We start from the raw sequence: 21,219 nt of genomic DNA on the forward strand, positions 1-21,219 counted from the left end.
TTGGTCTGTGTCTTAGCCACACTCAGGCCTATGTATATGCTCCTAAATAGAACATGATTTTTAAAAATCTCTTGCAGAAAATAATGAAGATCTTTAAAGGTACTATCTTTTTTTTTTAATGTCAGCCCTAGACTTTAAATATTAGTTAAGTACATGATCTTTCTTAAGGCAATATTGATGTTATAGACTTCTGAGAAAAATGGATGGACTTTATGAAAAATCCTAGTTCGTTAAGTGTCTGGAGGCATCTATTTTGATGTTCCCATCAAGATTATTAGTAAGTTCATGGTTTTAACTTTATCTCCTTACGCCACTTGGTTTTTAGAATTTTAATAACCCCTCAGTTTGAATATATAAACAATAAAAACAATTGCATCACTATTCCCTCCTCGGTTAAAGACTGTTAGAGCTTGAAGAGGTCACCTTCTCCAGCCTCTTCATTTTACAAATGATGTAACCAGGGCTGAGTGAGGATAAATGACGTGACCGAAGTCATAGAGCTAGTTAGTGGCAAAACCACAAGGAGAAACCTGGCTCCCAGACCAGGTGCTCTGCTAATATCCCCACCCCTGTAGTAATTGAGATGCAAGTACAATAACAGTCCAGAACTACATGACGTGTTTAAATTATTAAAGGTTTTCTCACTTTTGGAAAATGAGTATATAGTAAAATACATACCCTGTAGTCCAGCTCTCCGAGAACAACAACTGGGAATGTTTTAGCATGCTTCCTTCCAGTTCTTTTTCTGTATGGTTTGTCTCATACCATGTCATACTGTCCACTTTCGTATCTTGCTTTATTTATTTCATAAGCATTTTTCTATATTGTAAACATTTTTAAAGCATCTTAGTAGATACATTATGTATGTATTTTTATCTTTCATTTAAATTTATTCTCATCTGAATTTGTTTATTAAAAAGGCTATGAAAGGTTACCTTATTTCTCTTTGGGTCCTGAAACATTAGTAGCTTAGTGTTGGCAGAACCTTCTCCCCTTTCTTTCTCCTTTAACTAATTTTATGGCAGTTGTAGGATTGGCAGCAAGATGTGTTTCTTTTTTAGCTTACCTATCATCTTTTCTACAGTGTTTATATCCGTCATAACCTTCCTCTTTTTTTATTCCCCTCCTTTCACTTAATACCCTCTCCCTTCTCTCTGCTTAGCATTTAAAACACAGTTCAGTTGATCTACTGTCTCTGTTCTCTTTCTGTAGCGTATAACACTACAGACAGTTTTCGCTCTTCTGCTATAAAATTGATACATTAACACATCCTGCTTTACTTATTTAAAATAATGTGATCAATATATAAGCCCTAAGATTTGCTCCCTAGCATTGTAGATACTTTTTAAAAATCTAGAAAAGGGATTTCCTGGTGGTCCAGTGGTTAGGACTCCACATTTCCACTGCAGGGGGCCGAGGTTCCATCCCTGGTTGGAGAACTAAGATCCTGCAAGCTGGATGGCGGGGCCAAAAAAAAAATCTGGAAAGTTATCATCCCCATTTTGATGGAGCAAAAGGAAATTTAGCCACATATTTAGAGAAAATGTCTACTGTTTAAAATGTACAAAGATTTATACAGATTACTACAGAACTTTGTGAAGATTAGTAGAAAAGATTGTTGAACACACAGGTGAGCAAGTGTGCCTCACCCTGTCATTAGCTACATAAAAGAAACTTATATATTTCTTAAATGTGTTTAATTTCAAATGGGAATTATTTCCGTTATAAACATTTTGCTCATCACTGCTGTTTTGCAATTTTTGTGGTGCTCCAAGTTTATCTCTGACACAATTTTACTACGTGTGTATTTCTTTAAAAACTTTGTAAATAATCTTACAACTTCCTCAATTTGAAGTATAGTGTTTCTTTAAGGAAAACAAATTAATGCATGACATCTTCACTACAAAAGAATGCCAAGAAAAGAATGTTTTTAAAAGAAGTCTGTTCTTTAAATACTATGTAGCAAAAAAACACACACAACTTCTAGGATTCATTCATATTTAGGTAAATGTACATTTTTTCTAACAAGTAATTACTATTACTTTCACCTAAAATGTGCAGATTGAGAAAACTTTGAAGGATTACTTAAATGTATCCACCCTCTATTTCAAAGATGTTTTAGAAAGAAAAAAGAAAAATATTATCAGAATGATGTAAAAGGTTTTAAAAGCCCAAACTATCTCTTCCATCATTATCAAATTGACTTTAAGTTGAAATTAATTTTTTAAAAAAAATAATGAACTGTTATCAAAAGATTAGTTTTCGGGTTCAGATTCTTTTTCTCCCTGAACCCTGCCACTTTCATTCAGTCTTACCGGTACCAAGAGTTAAACAAGTTAACTTGAAGGAGCAAGTTCTTTCAAGCCAGTATATAAGGAATATTTTTCTGCATTAAAATAAATATTTAATCTTACTATGAAAATGGACTTTTTCCCCCTTTAGCTTTTTTTACCTTCTTTCTGGGGCTTTTTTCATACCATTACCACCTCCCTAAGGTGTCCAATACAGTAAATAGAGATTATAAACTTCTATCTCTCACTTTAAACTGTTTATTACCCACTTTGATTTTAAAAGATTTTTGTGGAGAATCATATAGGCAAAAGTATTTGCATTATCAGTTCCTTTATCATTCTTATCTCCTTTTAGCATAAACAAAGGTTGGATTACCTAAATGAGCTAGTCTCACACACACAAACTATGGTGATATTATAAGGTGACCAGCTGTCACTTTCAGCACCGAAGTTCCTGTGTCTTTGGAAACCGGTTAATCTCAGGCAGACTGAAGAGGTTGGTTACTTATTGATGAGAGCACCAAAAAACATATATGGTGATTCTAAGCATATGTTGTACTTGGTAAATTGTTTTAATTTTCATGTCTGGCTTTAGCAAGAAAGTTTGGTGCAAAAGAGATTGAATGCCAAAAATATAGAGTTCAGTTGGGTAATTAAGAGTATCACTAAATCATCCGTTTTCTTTTTCCCCAGTGTAATAATACACACTAAGAATTGAAGAAAATACAACATGCCAAACATTTTATTTTTTCTTAAGCATAAATATGAAACCATTTAGCAAATCAAGAAATGCCAAACCAACATAATTTTCTCTGTTTAATATATTTCTCTTTTAAACACACATTTAACTGATAATCTCTTTATCGGTTAATATTTGAACATCTCATAGCTGTGAAGTTTTTCAGGAACTGCTTTTTTTGATTTGAGAAGTACGTTTCCTAGAAATAATGAAAGGGGAAATGACTGTTAGGACTTACTATGCAGTTAACCAGGTTCTTTGTTCTCTAGTGTTCAGGCTGCCACAGTCTGTCAGAATCCTCTGTGGATTCAGTTAGCGTTCCAGACAAAAGTATAATTTTGATTGTTAGTCGATGAACATGATCAAAAGATATTCATAGAGAGGGCCATTTTTTCCCTGCTCATTATTAGGCCAAATTGTTGTCTGACCTATAGGCTGGGATCTAGTCTCAGGAAAAGTTACTATGCCTTTTGGGATGGTGGGGCAGCTGGGCTTAGGAATGGACCTCTAGCCAAAATCTCAAAAGGGGAAATGCTATCTTCCTTATTTGAAATAGAGCAGTAGATTTGATTTTGGGAAACCAGAAACCAGTGAGTGGGGTGCAGCATTTGATTTTAAAAGAAACTTTTCTTGGCAGCAAATCATGACAAATTGTCTTTTTTACCTTGTGGGGACTGTACTGGTTAGAATAGTTAGTTCCCTGTCGATTCAGGTGTTTATAACCTGGGACGGCACCTCCAGTCTGAGCAGCCCAGAGGACCACAGCTCATTCTCCCAGCTCCCTTGACCAGCGTCACACAGCCGGACACTGACTCTGTGTTCACCCACTGTCAGGTTAGCGCTTTATAAATCTTCACCTCCTTGTGCTATCTTTTATTTTTTAATCTGTTGCACCGGAGTTATTATCTCCATTTTCTATACCTCCAGTGCAGTTTGCACAATAGGAACACTTTGACCAATTAAGACTTCAGAAGCTAAATATCACACGAACAATTACAGAACAAAAACAAGATTCATTTGAGGAAACAAGTCACTCTGAACTTGCAGAAAGCAGTATCGCACAGTGAGTGTGATGGTCAAGTTTAGAATATATGAGAATGACCCGGGAGCTGATCACAGTACAGACTTCTGGTTTGAACCCCAAGGTGCTTCTGAGTCTGTAGGTTTGGGCTAGGCCTCAGCTACACACAGCAGGTGATTCCAGCATGAGTCATGCTGCAGGCATTTATCTGCAGAATGTTTCATGTGAAGAAGGATGAGTGGAGCTGGGAGACTATGATTTTAGAAATGCCTCCAGTGTCCCAGCCTGGGGACCAGGTGCCTTGCCAAACGTTACTTCATTTGATCCTCTAAATTAGTGGTCCCCAGCCTTTTTGACACCAGGCACCGATTTCGTGGAAGGCAGTTTTTCCACGGCCTGGAGTCAGTGGACGGTTTCAGGATGATTCAAGCACATTACATTTATTGTACACTTTATTTCTGTTGTTATTACAGCAGCTCCACCTCCAGTCATTAGACATTACATCCTGGAAGTTGAGGACCCCTTTGCTGTAAATAATTCTGTGAGCAAGATTTGGTCTCCGTTTTTCAAAGGGAGACATGGAGCCTTAGGGAGATTGAATGACTTGCCTCAGCTCATACATCAGAACTCTGGACTTGGGAGTGAATTCAATAATCTTCATGCCACACAGTATTGGCCCCTTGAGAGCTCGAACTCTAAGAACAACTAAAGCAAAAGTTATTTTGACAAATGATTTCTCCCACCCTTTATTAAAAACCCAGAAACTACTAACATGACTGTCATACTTGATGAGTTTTATAGTCTGTGGACACTGATTTTGAGAACTGCCCACTTTCCCTGAAACTCATTTCCTAGCCCACTCCTCCTTCCTTCTGTCCTTTCTCACAAGCTGTGCTGTGAAGTACTTTGTGGATCCCTTCATTCTCCTCACTTTGTTCTGGTTTCTAGAAAAGTTCATTGTTGTGCATGACTTCGGACATTGTTAGTGAGATGGCCCGCTTTTATCTTGCGTAGAGAAGAGAAAGAAGCCCTTTTATCTTAAAGGTTCTAATCTGCCATGGCATAGCCATAAAAACCACCCCAATCACCTGCCAAATAGCAAAGCCAGGATCTCCTCACCATTAAGTGTCTACCCCAGGCTTAGCGCCACCAAACCATAGTCCCTTTCTGGCCTCCTGTAGTCACCATCCTCTCTGAAGGGTCACAGCTTGCCAGGCCTCTGCCACTGACCTGTCAGTTACCCAGACGTTAATTTTAAACCCCAGAGTGATCTATTGACCTGTGTCTTTGACTGTTTTAATTGGTTAATTTGTAAGATTTGACCTCTGATATTTGCTAACTTTTTATAGGGAGTTGTATTTGTAACGGAAGAAGAGAAGAATAAAAAATATTAGTTTTAAAAGTGGCCTATGTGACTGCTTTTCTAAAAAGGTATTTAATGCTCTTAGTACTTTGGCTTATCTCTTTGAAATAAAGCTAATACACAGGATTGCCTTCACATTGTTGTACTCTGCCTTTCCTGATTGATAATTGCATTGTCTTAGAGCCTAGACGTTGTTAATATTAGCTAAAACTACTTGGCTGCTCTATTAGAAGTTCCTTTTTTTGTCAAATTTTCTCAAACATGTTTCTGCCTTGCAAGGAGCTCCAGGTATTTATGAGGTGATGGAGTATCTAAGAGGCCTCATTTTTGGACACATTACGGAAAAAAAATAATTCGGGGGGATTAACTTCCCAGCTTCTTTCTTTAAAAAATAACTCCATAAGAAGTCATTGTCTATCTGGGCATCCCCGTTATTTGCTATCATTTAAGCCAAGGCAGCTCTTTGGTTTGCTTGTATCCCAGGCTTCCTGCATGTGTAACCTAAACATCCCCAATCTTGTCTCCAACAGGTGGACTGGGTGCAGTGTGATGGTGGCTGCGATGAGTGGTTTCACCAAGTTTGTGTGGGGGTCTCTCCAGAAATGGCGGAAAGTGAAGATTACATCTGTACAAACTGTGCAAAGAAGCAGGGGCCAGACAGCCCAGGGCCAGCACCGCCCCCTTCCTTCATAATGAGCTACAAGCTACCAGTGGAGGACCTTAAAGAGACCAGTTAGCAGACGCTGGGTTGGTTTGGGACACAGGGGAAAACGGACCACACTGAGACCGTAGTCATCGAGTAAAGTGGTTTAGGTCCACTGGGAATGTTGCTTCCAAAGATGAACGGCCTTCTGGGAAAGTCCTCTCAGCCGACTTCCTCTGCGCATGGACATGGGACCGGCGTTCTCTGTCTGCACTCCTGTGCCGAGGGTGTCTGCCTTGGTCCAGCAGCTGGGGTTTCAGTTCATGTCTCCTCTGAGGTCCTTTGTCACATTAAGGCCAGACACTGGAGCTCTAGGGTGGCAGGTTGGCATCGTTGCGTTGGTGTGCTCATGGGGCTTGCAAGGGTGTGTTTTAGGGCCAGTCGATACTAGTTAGAGGTTCGCGGCCAGCACTGTTGGGAGGTGCTGACTGCTTGGATCTCCTTAGTTAGGGCAGTGGGAGGAGTCAGAGGACCAGCTTCCTTCCATTCTGACCTGCATTTGACGCCTGGCAGGTCCAGCTCGGAGAGGACCAGGACGAACGTAGTCCTATTAGAGGCCGTGGGAGGGGAGCCCGGCCTGTAGACCTCCGCTCCGTGTGCTTGTGTGTACCAAGAGGAAAACCCCAAGTGAGGGGCAGATCACCCCATCTTCCTAAGGAGGAGAGTAGCATCCAGTTCAGAAATCTGACTAGATTGGATTCTGGGAAGAAGAGAGGTTTTATTTTAAGGCAGGCAGCCTTTTTTTGGCTTTGAGAAGTCTTGTTGCCTTGGGTCTGCATTTAGAAAAGAGCAGGTATGTGGATCCAGGCTTCTTCAGTAGCAGAGACAATGAGTCAGAATGTTTCACTGAGCCAGCGATGCATGCTTTTCGGGGAAACCTTGACAAGTGAACCAGGTGCCACCAGGCTTCAGGCATGGCCACCAGCAAAACCAGCAAAACAGCTTTTTGCCTTGCAGCCCTGCCCCTCTGTCTGGTTCCAGGACTGGCAGTTGCTGACTGAGGCCGGCCACGGGCGCTGCCCCGCAGCCCCATGGCTTCCTCCAAGGAGTTGGGCATAGAGTACCTCTGGTGACGAAGTTGTTTTAGTAAACCCATTTTTAAAAAAAGAAAAAAGGACTTGTTTTTACTTTTTTCTAAATGTCTCTGACTACTGACTGTTCTATAAATAGATTATTTTTCCTTTTTTAATATACATATATGAATATATAAATATATATATATTTACCGTTACCAGCAGCTTGTGACGGAGTCTCAGCATCAGAAATCCATTTGGGGGCTTGCTTTCTCTTCTTGCTTTTTATAAAGGAGTCCCACTCCTTCCTTGTAGTACAAGGAGTTAGCACTTCGATCTCCAGCCTCACCTAACCAGATCGTCCATCTTGTTTTTGTCCAAATAGATAATTCTGTTTCCTTTGTGTGTTGGGACTCGTCCCTGTCTGTGGGGAATCCTGATCGTGCTGTATCTGCAATGGTGGTTCTGTTTGGTTCTGTTCTGTTCTGTTTGTGAAAGTTTGAAATGACGGTGCTGTGTCGTCCTCCTTCCTGTTGTGTTCTGTCCTCGTGGAGGTGTTAGGTAAGCTCTTATTAGAAGGGGACTCTTTTTCTTTTTTTAAGGACAAAAAAGACCCACCAAACAAGCTAAAAACGGTGTTTCGTCTTCAGTATCCTGTGTCCCTTTATTTTGAGTTGAAAATGTGTGGTTTGGCTTATAAATTCATCAGTTTTCCTTTTAAAGAAGGGAGGAGAAAGATGGGCCCAGAGAACAGCTAAAACTCTTGTCCTCCCTTTTTAAAGAAATGTCTTCTAGTAACTAGAAGCGAAATGTACTGTCGAGTCACAGTTTGAGTGGGTATGAGATTTAACTCAAAAGACCTCTTCCTAAAAAAAAACCCTTTCCTGTAAAATCCAGTTTCTGGACATGGTTTCTCTGTAGTTCATATTACCAGTCTTTTTGTCCCTCTTCCCCTGGTATCATAAAATCTTGAGTGTTAAGAAGTTCATCAGTGTTGATGTGCATGGGTCTTAATGTTTCATCTCAAGTGTATGTATGATTTTCAGTGGAAATTGCAAGGTAACTATTTTCATAAGTTTTCATTTTGCTAATGTACATAAAGGTATTATTACTTAGTTAAGAATTTCATCCGGTTATATTATAAAAGAAAGCACAATTTTTTTTTTTTTTCCTTTTGGTCTTCTCTGTAAAAGCCTTCAGACACTTGTGGGTAAAAAATTAATTGCAGTCTTCAGTGATGGCTGCCTGGAACACACTTTAAAATACCTTCTTTTCCCTTCAGTTGTCAGCAGAGGGACATGAGGATGCTAAGAAAGATGGCTCAGGGGCTCTGCTTCTTGGTGAGTGGTAGATGGGGAGAGAGGGCTGTTTAGGAAATGATTTACGTCCACAATAGGGCATTTGCCTGCATGTTTGACCTGAGAAAGTTGCAAGTCTATCTCCCAACCATGAATAGCTTCCTGTTCATCTTCAGACATTTTGAAGCCTAAATATATCCTTTAATTGATACTGTGGGATTTTCTGTATTGAAAGTCACAGGGATTTACTCTCACTTTTGACCATTTAGACTGAGGATGAGAACAGATGAGTGAAATTAGTTTAAAGAAGAAGAAAAATACATAAAATGTGTAATTTTGCAATTAGTGGACTAAGATTCATCTGTTTAAAGAAATGCTGATACTCTAGTATAAAATTTCACTTAGAGGAAGTTACATACTTACAGCTTAAACCCATTCTGCAGTGGTGTAGCTTGTCAAATTAAAATTTGATTTAAAATGTTTCTTCACCCTTCCTGTCTCCTCCAAGTCCCAATTCTTCCCCACTGATACTTTAACTTTCTTGTTGTAATAATTCTTTCAAAGGCATTTCTCACTATGTTCACTATAAAGCATTTTGGCGAAGGTTATAGAAGGGAAGATGAAAATCGGTAGGCCAAGAGTAGGTCCACACCTCTCCCGTGGTCCCTCTGGCTGGTGTTGGCCTCACTGCCTGCAGTGACCACAGCAGAGCCACATGGAGGCACTGGGCCAGGACCTTGCCAGGCAGCCAGTCCCCAGCTCTCTCTGACTCAGACGTGGGCTTCGTGGAGTGACAGTGGCTGCATGTCCTGCTTTGGATAATTGAAATGTCAAACGTGAAACCTGTGGTTGCCCATGACGTACTTTAATGATCAAAACGCCAGTGAGGGCTGACCCATGAGCCAGGAACAATTTCACCTGTGCTTTTCTTTACCTTTATCTTCAACATGTGTCTGAGAAATAATGTTTGTTTTTCTTAATTTTTAAATTCTGATGCAGTTCCGTAGCTGTAGGAGAAACTCCCTACTGGTCGATACCTGGATTCTGTAGTACGTTTATGTGAGAACCAGCCAGTGCTTTTACGTGGCAGGGTGAGGGAAAACTGCGAAAGCCCTTCTTTCAAAGGATGGATGAGCCACTCGAAGGAGAAGGTGGAAAATTGAAGTGGAACTTGAAAATTGTGGAAAAACAAAGGTGAAGTCCCACAAGTAGCAGGGTTCAGTAAAGGTTTACATATGAACTAGCTTCATATGTGTGTAAAAAGTTGCTTTTGCAGTAGTATAAATTTTTAAAAACAGGCATTTGGTTTGCTTTTTGCCTTTTGAAATCCCCCACTTTTTTTTTTTTTCCCCCAAAATAATCAAAGCTTATTTTTACTTTGGATATGGGTGTGCCGTGGCAGTTAGCATTTACCACAGGAGAAGGGAAGTGGATATTAGTGTATCTGGGGTTGGCGTCTTCTCTCAGCCTGGACCGTATCCAGTCACCACTATGCAACGACCGAACGACGTGCACTGGAAAAGGATGTGACAGGTGTTCACAGCCACACCCTGCTCAGTCTTACTCTTGCAATACTCCAAGATGTCCAAACAGGAATGTCTTTTGTAAACCTCAAGACCTATTGACTATCCCCTTACATATTTATTTACCTGTTAGTGAGACACTTAAATATAATATGGACTCTAATTTACCAGGGTTTTTGGTGGTGCCTTATGAAAAGTACAACTTGATTTCTTGTTTTCTGAGCATGTTTTGCATTTATTTTTGTTTTCTGGAAAAAAATATTAGATACGGTTATTTGCATTACATCTAAAAAAATAAAGCTTTGTGTGTGAACTCAGGCCCCCTGCTCTGTCATTCACGTTGGTGGCAACTCTCAAGGGTAACCAAGCCAAGCTAGATTTTGGTTATCGTATTGATGACCTGAGAGCCACTTTTAACCTGCTGCAGAACAGTTTCTAATGTGCATTTGCTGTCTCTAAAATAAAGAACTGGTCTCAAATAACTTCACCAGTGGTGTGATTAGCCTGTTACATTGCTGAGAATAGTTGTCTTCAGAAAGTGTGAAGTAGAAGTGATTCCTGCAGATTTCAACTTTGTTTCCAGTGATGACCAGCAGACATTTCCCCACTGCTGATTCTTGAGCCAGGTACCCCTTTGCAGCCAGCCAGTCATAGCAGGGAAAATGAAGAAATAGGCCCTTTTCCCTTTGGCCTCCTCGTACTTAAAACTAGTTCAAACTGCAAACTTACTTCAGAGAATAGTGCTTGTTTTCACTTTGCCAAAGTTACCAGGTCACATAGGTTCAAGGGGCCAATCATTGATGAAAAAGGTTCTGCTTGCAGTGAAATTGGACTTGAAGTGTGTGACTGTATATATGTGTTGGGGAGTAGAATTAGTGGCAAGAAGGCAAGTCTAGTTATCTCAACTTGGAAAAGAATTTTGCCAAGAAAGACAACAGACATATGAATCTTTGTAAGTCTGACATTTAAAAAGAGGTGTGGAGTCCTCCCAGTTCAGACCACGTTTTTCGTGGGGCCTTGGCATTGTGGTTGATACAAGTGTGCTGAAGACCCAGAACCTCTTCATGGGATACTTAATCTTTCACTGGGAAGTCTCATGTGATACGGGGACCCAGGGGCACAAGAGAACCCATGCAAGGACTGCATTCTGTGACTTTAAGTGATTTGGGGATTTGACTCTTCTTGCCTATTTGCTTTTTAAAGTATGTTTTTACTCTGAGCTTTTAGTAGGGAGAAAGATTTCATATTTCCATACAATAAAGTCCCATGAAAATTCTTTACTAGATGAGAATTTTCTCTCACATCATCCCTGGAGCCAGGATGTATGATCTTATTAATGCAAAGGGGGTTAATAAAAAAGGCACCACAGGAAGCCGTAAAGATGTTTTGGTGGTTCCAGCTTGTAGTAAGGAACTCTGGTGAGTTGCCAGGAACATAGGGATGAACTCAGGATCTTCTGTAGTTTAAAAAACACTCTTCCCCCTCCTGCCCCCCACAACCAAAACCAACAAGCAAAAACTTCAAAAGCCCAGATGAGGACTTTAGCGTTACATAAGCGAGAATGTCAGATTTAGGAATGCGCTAATCTGAGTGTTAGTGCTTTAGGCCGCCTTTTCTTAGTTACTTGGCTTTTCTGAGTCCATTTCCTACTATATGTGGGTTAGTTCACGTGGATACAAAGATGGAATTACCTCGCTCCTTGAGGGAGGTAAGACAAATCGATTTTTACGGATGTTTTTCTACAAAAACTTAAAGGAATTTTGGACGTCTAAATTCCCACTGAGTGATAGAAATATCTGTTCAGGGCTCTTGAGGAATGAGAATATCCTGTGTTTAGAGAATGTAGGTCTTGATTCCCTTCATCCATATTAGAGCACAGCCAGAGTTTTCACTTCACTTGGGTCTGAAGTTTGTGGAGATTGTCACCCACTTATTCCCTGAGACCGATACCCCGCTGTGCCATTCGGAAAGATGAGCATCAAACACATTTCAACAGACCTAACCCTAACCCCTCCCCCCTCCTGAGTTGGTACCTGTGCTGAACTGAGTCGTGTCCAACTCTTTGGACCCCATGGACTGTAGCCCACCAGGCTCTGTCCATGGGATTTCCCAGGCAAGAATACTGGAGTGGGTTGCCATTCCTTCTCCAGGGCATCTTCCCGACCCAGGGATCAAACCCACGTCTTCTGCATTGGCAGGCAGGTTCTTTACCTCCAGGGCCACCTGGAAGCTCCCCGAGAGGGTAGAGTACCTGGCCTTAGTGAGAAATCCACCCCCTTCCCCAAAGCATCTGCCCAGCCCTCCATACTGGGCAGCTCCCTGCCGAGGCAGCAGGCCACCCAGGCCCTGGCAGTATCCAGTCTGCTGACCGAACCCTGCCATCATTTCTACCTGGCATTAAGCTTTATGGTCTGTTTTTTCTCCATCTCTCTGGCCCTGCAGGGCCTCATCCTGGCTCAGTTTGGCCAGTTGTCATCTCTGCTGAATACTGCTGAGCACATGCCGTTGATCGGTCGCCCCACGAGCTGACTCAGAGCAGGGCGGCAGTCCCTTCTGCTCTTTAAGATGCCACAGCCCTTGGTCTCTCATCCAGTCCGCATCCCACCCCCTCTCTCCCCTTGGCAGAGGCCGTCCTATAACAGAGAAAGCCGAAGCCAGCGGGAGAGTTCTTGGCTCCCATCACCTGTCCATCCAGCAGCATCTGTCTTGGGACAGGTGTCTGTCCTCGGGCAACAAGACTGTGTAGGCAAACAGGCCAGTCAGTGAGACCCGTCCCACCTTCCTCCCTAGAGACCGACCTCCATCAGTTACCGCTCCTCCTCCAGCACATGAACTCAGAGGTCTCCGTTGAACCTGCCTCTCTTCCCGGCTCTCTTCATCATTCCTTTGCAGCCAAGCCCTGTCTGTTTCCTTTGCTTCATTTTCAAATTCCTCCTCCGTCGATTGCAATCTGGACCCTACTCTACACGTTCCACTGAGGCTGCTCACTGAAGTTGTAAGTGACTACATGTTGCCAAGTGCGGTGGACACGTCATACTGTACCTGACACTGAACACCCGTGCATTCCCTTTTAACAAGTCCTCCGTCAGCTTCTTGGCCACTACTTTTTCCTACTGGTTTTTCTCTACAGCCGCTCTTTATCAGTCTTTTCTGTTTACCCTTCAGACAGTGTCATCAGAGGCTCTTCGTGTATCTCCTCCTTGGATGCCCTCGTTTCTCTCCCCTGCCCCCCACCAACTAACACTTAATTCAGTTGTTTCAGTATCAGTCTCACCTGCCCAGCCTTGTTTTACTCTTTAATCAAACTGGTAAGCATTTCACCTGTGTTTGTTTTAATCACTCCAAACTCATTGTCCCAAAACCTGAACTTACCACCTTTCCATCACCAAGCCAGTTTCTCTAGTCCCTTCCCATAAGAAAAGCCAGAATTCTGTGTGCCATCCTCAATCCTTGCTGACTGCTTGCTTCCATGTGTGGTGAGACGGTCACTGAAACCTTCAGATTCGTCTTGATCTCCTCCGTTCTCCTTGGGCAGCATCACTTGAAGCTCTCTCCACTCTACTTGGATTCCCATGATGGTCATTAGGCTGATGTCTAGTTCATCTTCCAAATTTCTACCAGAATAACCACTTGCCTGATGGCTCAGTTAGTAAAGAATCTGCCTGCAAGGCAGGAGACCCTGGTTCAACCCCCACCCCCCACCCCCCGCCCAGGTTGGGAAGATCCCCTGGAGAAGGGAATGGCAACCCACTCCAGTATTCTTGCCTGGAGAACCTCCATGGACAGAGGAGCCTGGCAGGCTACAGTTCACAGAGTCGCAAAGAGTCAGACATGACTGAGCAACTAACACTTTTCACTTTCAAACTGTCTGTAAAGAGCCGATACATTGACCACACTGTCCTAAGGAACCTGCGGCGCTTATTAAACGCGTCTGCCTCCATGCACCCTCAGTCCCTGTGCTCCCCGCACATGGACGTTCATCTCCTTCAACATGTCAGGCTCCTGTCTCTGCCTTGCTCTCCCAGCTCTCATTTCTGAGATGCGAGCGCAGGTGCTGCCTCTTCAGAGGCCCCCCTTTGTGCTGCTTCCTCGTGGGGCTTTGTGGCATGCAACATGATCGTTCATAAATTCCTCCAGGGCAAGGACTTCATTCCCTCACCTCCATACCTGGCACCAAGAACGGCATCCTGTGTAGAGTAAATGTCTGATAAATAACTTGAGCAGATGTATTTTCATGCCTCTGTTCCTCCCTGGATTTGTGTGTGGGCTCAGTCGCTTCAGCCGTGTCCAACTTCTTTGTGACCCCAAGGACTGTAGCCTGCCAGGTTCCTCTGTCTATGGGATTTCCCAGGCAAGAAGGCTGGAGTGGGTTGCCATTTCCTTCTCTAGGGTATCTTCTCGACCCAGGGCTCAAACTCATGTCTCTTGCATCTCCTGCATTAGCAAGCAGCAGCTTTACCACTAGCATCACCTGGGAAGCTGGACAGTCACCCTCAATATTGTCCCCTGTGTCTGGATTGCCCTGTCCTCATTGACCCTTTCTCCTTCACACCTCCGCTTTCTTAAACATCCAGCACACACTGAATCTCTGCTGGGAAGTCTTTTGGGTCACTCCTCTCCTCCGGATCTGACTCAGATGTCCTTTCGCGGAGCTCTGGTGACATTTAGACATACAGCTTCTCAAAATGTGGTCTCCGGATCCACAGCATCAGTATTACCTGGGAATTCATTAGAAAGGCAGATTCTTGGACCTCATCCTGGACCTTTGGAGTCAGAAACTCTGGGGGCAGGGCTGATGACCTGCATTTGGACAAGCCACCAGGTGATTGGATGTCTGCTGGTGGTGGAGAACTGCTAGACTATTTCATCATCACTGCATCTGTATGTCCAGGATGAACACAATGCCTGGAGCGGGATTATTGTAATGACCTTCCTTAGAGAGAACTGAGATCCATCTCCTATGACCTTCTACAGCAATCCTGACTCTTTTGAGGGTATGAAGCTGGTTCCACTGCCTTTGCTTGGCAGCCCTTCAACAGTTAGGAACTGCCATTATTTCTACTTCCCGACCTTCACCCTCCATCTTCTGGTATAGTATTAATTCTTTCCCATGTGCTGTGACTTTGCCTTTAAATTCAAACTCACTGGATATAATTGGACAAACTCCAACGTTCTTCACACCCATCTTTAGTGCCTATATTCAGAGCATCCTTTTAGCTTTCAACCTACCATTCTAAAAGTGGAACTGTGTGTATAGTCACCCCAACAAGGTGGAGTTCACAATGACTATGCCAAGGTTCTATTGTAGAGCTAGAGATGGACAGTGGAAACCAAGGGTGGTCCAAAGTTCTGTATACTCTCCATATCAAAGAACCTGAGAGCAATTCTGGGAAGTGGCTCCATCTAATTGAATTGGTGTTTCTCAGTCATGGTGACACATTCGAATCATCTGGAGAGCTCACTCCAGACCTGTTGGATCAGAGTATCCCAGAGTAGGGGCTTTCCAGGTGGCTCAGTAGGTAAAGAATCCACCTGCCAATGCCGGAGACATGGGTTTGATCTCCCGGTTGGGAAAACCGGGTTTGTTCAGATTTGCCTTTTCTAGACCCAAGCATTAGGGTTTTTAAAAAAGCTCCCAGGAGATTTCTAATAATGCAGCCAGGGTTGAATATCACAGTTCTAAACGCATGAAAAGGAACCAGTGATTTTTAGGACTGTGTATAATAAGGATATTTTACATACTTTCACAGTTGTGACAGTGTGCCCACACCAGCACACATAACCATCACTAATGTAATATCATTAACTTGATAATGAAAACTGATGGACCATCCTATTATTTTCCCTTTATACCTTGTAGCGGGCTTCCATGGTAGCTCATACGGTTAAGAATCCGCCTGCAATGCAAGAGACTTGGTTTCGATCCCTGGGTTGGGAAGATCCTCTGGAAGAGGTCATGGCAACCCACTCCAGTATTCTTGCCTGGAGAATCCCCATGGAGAGAGGAGCCTGGTGGGCTACAGTCCATGGGGTCGCAAAGAGTAGGACACGACTAAATCACTAAGCACATGCCTTCTAGTATCAAATTCAAAGTTGCCTCCCATTCTCTCCCCAGGCTATTTAACAATATCTCTAGTCTGCTTTCCCCCTTGTAGTTCATGAATTGACAGCAACAGAACCTCTCTCAGAGCTTCCTCCCTGAGATGGTGTCTCTGGAAATGATGACAGAGCATCGGTGTCCATCCCATAGACAAAGCTATTTTCCTCTGAGAATCTTTCATGTTGGTGTTTCTTCACCTATGTTTTGCTGTCTGACTAACTTCTCTGCCAAATATATATTTTTCTTCATAAACAGGCTAATATTTACAAAAACTGGGGGAGAAAAACATCTTTTTTCAAATAATACATGCAAATTTGTTTTAAGAAATACTAGAAGGAAGAAATAAATGAAAAATCATCTTCAACGCCCAAATGACCACATTAAGATTTTATCCAAAAAAAAAAAAAAAAAAAGATTTCAATAAACTTACTTTCAGACAGCTCTCTGTATCTATTTAGGCATGCTATCTATAGATACGTACTCCTTTACATAAATGAGGTCACACTCCACATAGTGCTTTTTGACTTGCTTCTTTTACTTAATATCAACATTTATATATGACAATAAATGTAGATTTGTATTGTTTTTAATGGCTATGTAGTTTTGCATTCAATGAAATCTTAATGATTTTGTAAGAGTCATGTATACCGAGGATGTTATTTCTTTGTCTTACATTGCAAAATTTTGACCACTTATCATTGGTCTTTTAACCTTATTTATATTTTTCTTTATAGACATTGTTAAATCTCATGCCATAAATTTAACCTCTTTAATTTTATAATCCCTGATTTTCCTGACATGCCTGGAATGACTCTCCTCAACAAGATAATAAAAATACCTCCACGATTTTGCTTCGTGCTTTTATAGCTTTATTTATACTAAATTCTTGTTCCTTCTTGAATTAATTGGTGGGAGGAATGCCAAGTTTCTTTAGATTCTTCCTCTCTTGGCTACATTTCTTAGCCAAGAAATGTGTCTTACAGAGCCCACATTCACTCTTGAAAGTACTGAAGCATCTACCCTGCGTGTCTCCGTGTGTGTAAACGTGGTCATCTCAAACCTCTACTGCCGTGTGTGTGTGTGTGTGTGTGTGTGTGTGTGTGTGTGTGTGTGTGTGTGTGTACCTGTAACGCACCCACCGCATTGGCGCTCTATCGCTGGGTAGCAATGTCATGACAAACTTCGCAGTGTAAAGCAGCACCTCTAATGACCTGACAGTTTCTGTGCGGAGAGTCAGGGCCAGGCTTTGCTTGGTCCTCTGCTTGGGGATCTCACTGACTGTCATCAAGATGCCCTTAGAAACTGGCTGGAGAAGGATCACTTCCAAGCACACGTGGTTGTTGTGTTTAATTCCTGTGGGCTGTCAGACTGAGGGCTAAGTGTCCTCCTGTTGGCTGCATCCTCAGCTCCTGGGCCCACACGCTCCCCAACGGGGCCACTTGTTTCTTCAAAGGCAGCAAAAGAGGGCGGTCACAGAGGCCATGATCCCCAGGAGGCAGGGGTCGCTGGGCTCTGTCTGTCCCCCTCACGTAGTCCCTGTGAGTCAAATCCTGATCGAATTCACACGGTGGTGCCCCAGGAGGGAAGCTTAACAAACTCATTCTATTCATGTCAGACTTGGAAAGAGAAGGATAATGGCTTTGTTTCTTGAATATTCATGAAAAGAAAAGCAGTAACCTTTTCCCCTTGGACTAAATGTTTCTTAGACCTCCTCAATTTGAGATAATTATAACTACCCTCTGGCATTCAGTAGAATAAAACTTTCCTGCGTCTTAGAGAAACAGAAATCTCCAAATCTCATCAAGTCTATTTCTACTATTCTGAGTTCCTCGACCCTACTGGTAGTTCTCTACTGAACACGCTCCAAATTGTTCGTATCCTTTTTAATGTCTATGCAGAGCATTCTTTTGATCTTTAAATCACAATTCTGGATGAAGAAATCTGACCTCCTAGAATTTTTTAATTCATAGGATTCACAGCACACATAATGAAGAGTCTTTGCAAATTTGTTTCCTCTCTGTATGTCTTTCTTTTTCACTTCTGCAGCCTCATGCTTCTGGAGACTGTCAGCAAAAATTCCTATTATTTCCCATTCCCGAGCTCCATTCAGAGATATGGAAATAGGAGGATCCCCTCATCTTGGAAATTACTCTCCTTTTATCTTTCCCTTTCATCCTGAGAGTTTCTATTTAGTTCCTAGGAATGGGTAAGTTGACAGCTTAGTAAATTGATTTCTTGATATATGGTAAGAAAGGATAAGGTCAGGGAGGAGACTGGAAGCAGAATTCAGAGTTTTAAAGCATCTCATCCCACATTTGTAAATGAATAAATAATAATTTTTTTCCAAGGTGGTAAGATTGTCTCTGATACTGAAAGGCAGTTCCTGTACATCCACTTACCCATGGCGGGTTTACCCCTCAGCAGGTCAGGGCTAGCTGCATGTTGTGTTGCTTTTCTTTCCTGGAAAATGTTTAATATCCCCCTGCACTAGGCTCTATGGCTATCCACCTAATCTATCTATCTATGTACTATCTAACTACATTTTTGTTGTTCAGTTACTAAGTCGTGTCCGACTCTTTGCAACCCCATGGACTGCAGCATGCCAGGCTCCCCTGTCCTTCACCATCTCCTGGAGTTTGCTCAGATTCATGTCCACTGAGTCAGTGATGCCATCCAACCATCTCATCCTCTGTCACCCCCTTCTCCCTTTGCTCTCAACCTTTCCCAGCATTAGGGTGTTTTCCAGTGAGTCAGCTCTTCACATCAGGTTGTCAAAAATATATCCATAGATATCTAGATAAACAGACAGACACTAGATATCTATATATAGATAGATCTCCTAAGTCAGATAGCATATTAAAAAGCAGAGACATAACTTTGCCAACAAAAGTCCATCTAGTCAAGGCTATGGTTTTTCCAGTGGTCATGTATGGATGTGAGAGTTGCACTGTGAAGAAAGCTGAGCACCGAAAAATTGATGCTTTTGGACTGTGGTGCTGGAAAAGACTCTTGAGAGTCCCTTGGACTGCAAGGAGATCCAACCGGTCCATCCTAAAGGAGATCAGTCCTGGGTGTTCATTGGAAGGACTGATGCTAAAGCTGAAACTCCAATACTTTGGCCACCTCATGCGAAGAGTTGACTCATTGGAAAAGACCCTGATGCTGGGAGGGATTGGGGGCAGGAGGAGAAGGGGACGCCAGAGGATGAGATGGCTGGATGGCATCACCGACTCGATGGACATGAGTTTGAGTGGACTCCGGAAGTTGGTGATGGACAGGGAGGCCTGGTGTGCTGCGATTCACGGGGTCACAAAGAGTTGGACACAACTGAGTGACTGAACTGAACTGACTGAAGATTTCCAAGCCTCCTAACATCAGCTTTTCCATGCTTCTGCTCCCAACAGATGTTATCTAAACCATTCCTCAAAGAAAGCTAATCTTTGCATGAAAAATGTATCTGGGAAATACTGTGTGTCAATAGCCAAGTTCCATCTTTTTCATTCTAATATTACTGAAGAAGGAATTCATAGGGCCTGGACTCCATCTCAGGCCTGTCTGTGCTGATCGTGCTCGGCCACCTCTCCAGTGGACTCTGAACTCTCTGCTTAGTGCCTGTGGGAACAACAATGGAAGGATAAGACCCCCTCCGGACAGGGGAACCTTGAAGATCATATCCAGGTTACTCATCACCTAAGAGAAAACAGACACTAATCACCCCTGCCTCCAGACACTATCCATCAGAATGTAAGCACAGGCTTATCAGTTATTAACTGGTTGGAATGTAACCGTGGGCTTATTGATTATTGACTGTTTGAACACATAACACGTGAATGATGGGGTTATTGTGACTGTATTTACCCTTCCTTTGTAAGCATCAAGGGATTGGGGTGGTGGGTTTGGACACGTACACATGGGGTATAAAAGATTTTCACAAATGCTGGTCGGGGCCCTTGGCTAAGCGGAGACTCTGCCTTGGACCCACCGGTGTAATAAACTGCACTCCACTATCTGCATTGTCCTTCTGAGTGAGTTTGTTTCCCGGAAAGCGTGGCTATAACATTACAAATTAAGCTACCATTGTATAATAAATACCTGTTTACTAAGCAAAGATTTTTCCACTTTGTGAGACCGCTGCGGTCGTGCAGGAGGTGTCAAGGCTGTGGGGAATGGTGAGTGGGCAGGGGTGAGGGTAGGAGGGGAAACATGATGGTTTGAGTCCACACAAAATTCCCAGTTTCCAAGGTATTTCTTTGCTAAGCTGTATTTTTCCAGAGTTGTCTCTGCACTCTCTCTGGTTTGCAGAGAGGGGAGGAAAGAGGGAAAATTGGTTTCAGTCTAAAGAAGGAGATGGATCTGGTAGCTAAGGTCTATATGAAGGAAGGAACAATAGATAAGAAGTAGTGTTAGGATATTTTGATGGGGATAGAGAAGAAGCTGGACTGAAACGTGAAAAATTCTGGACCCATCTTACAGACACTGAGGTATAGAAAGTGCTCTCTTTTTAGCCTCTCTTTTCAAGTCATTCCTTTCCATAGGCTCAATAGACACTGCTTTGAAGGTTATAAAAGCAGCTGAGGTCCAATCCCCAGCATCCACAGGCTCTGGTCCAGAGAGCAGACTGTGAACCAGAAAGCCAGAGGAGCAGGGCTGGGTCCTCAGCCGGGATCTCGGGCAGAATGAAGGCTGGCTGTGAGAACCAGACTGGAGCTCCTACAGGCTGAAACCCCCTCTAGCCGGCCTGCCCCGGGGACACAGGAAGGAAACCCGCTGTGTGGGAAGAACCCCACGGGTACAAGAGAAGTGAGTACCACAAATGAGTAGTGAGCTATCTGCATTCAAGTGGCACAAGGGGAAGCCACACCCTGTTGTTTCCTTAAAGCTCCAGCATCATTCACAGAAAAGAAAGCCAACACGGTTTTAAAATGCCCTCAGACCAAAATGGGGCTTCCCTGGTTGTGCTGGTGGTAAAGAACCCACCTGCCAATGCAGGAGACTTGGGTTCAATCCCTGGGTTGGGAAGAAACCCTGGAGAAGGAAATGGCAACCCACTCCAGTATTCTTGCCTGAAGAATCCCATGGACAGAGGAGCCTGGCGGGCTGCAGTCCATGGGGTCGCAAAGAGTCGGACACGACTGAGCGACTTCACTTATTGGAAGGGAGGGGCTGTG

General features: G+C 42.9%; 1 protein-coding gene across 1 annotated transcript in view; it reads left to right on the plus strand.

Moving 5' to 3' along the window:
- Positions 1-10,268, plus strand: part of KDM5A (lysine demethylase 5A) — a 66,973-nt gene extending 56,705 nt beyond the window's left edge. The window contains exon 28 of the mRNA XM_061124680.1: positions 5,945-10,268. Within this exon, the coding sequence (XP_060980663.1) occupies positions 5,945-6,151 (207 nt within the window). The 3' untranslated portion in view covers positions 6,152-10,268. The remainder of the gene's footprint in view (positions 1-5,944) is intronic.
- Positions 10,269-21,219: the final 10,951 nt, after the last annotated feature.

This window comes from Dama dama, chromosome 22 (genome assembly GCF_033118175.1).
Source record: "Dama dama isolate Ldn47 chromosome 22, ASM3311817v1, whole genome shotgun sequence".
Taxonomy (NCBI): domain Eukaryota; kingdom Metazoa; phylum Chordata; class Mammalia; order Artiodactyla; family Cervidae; genus Dama; species Dama dama.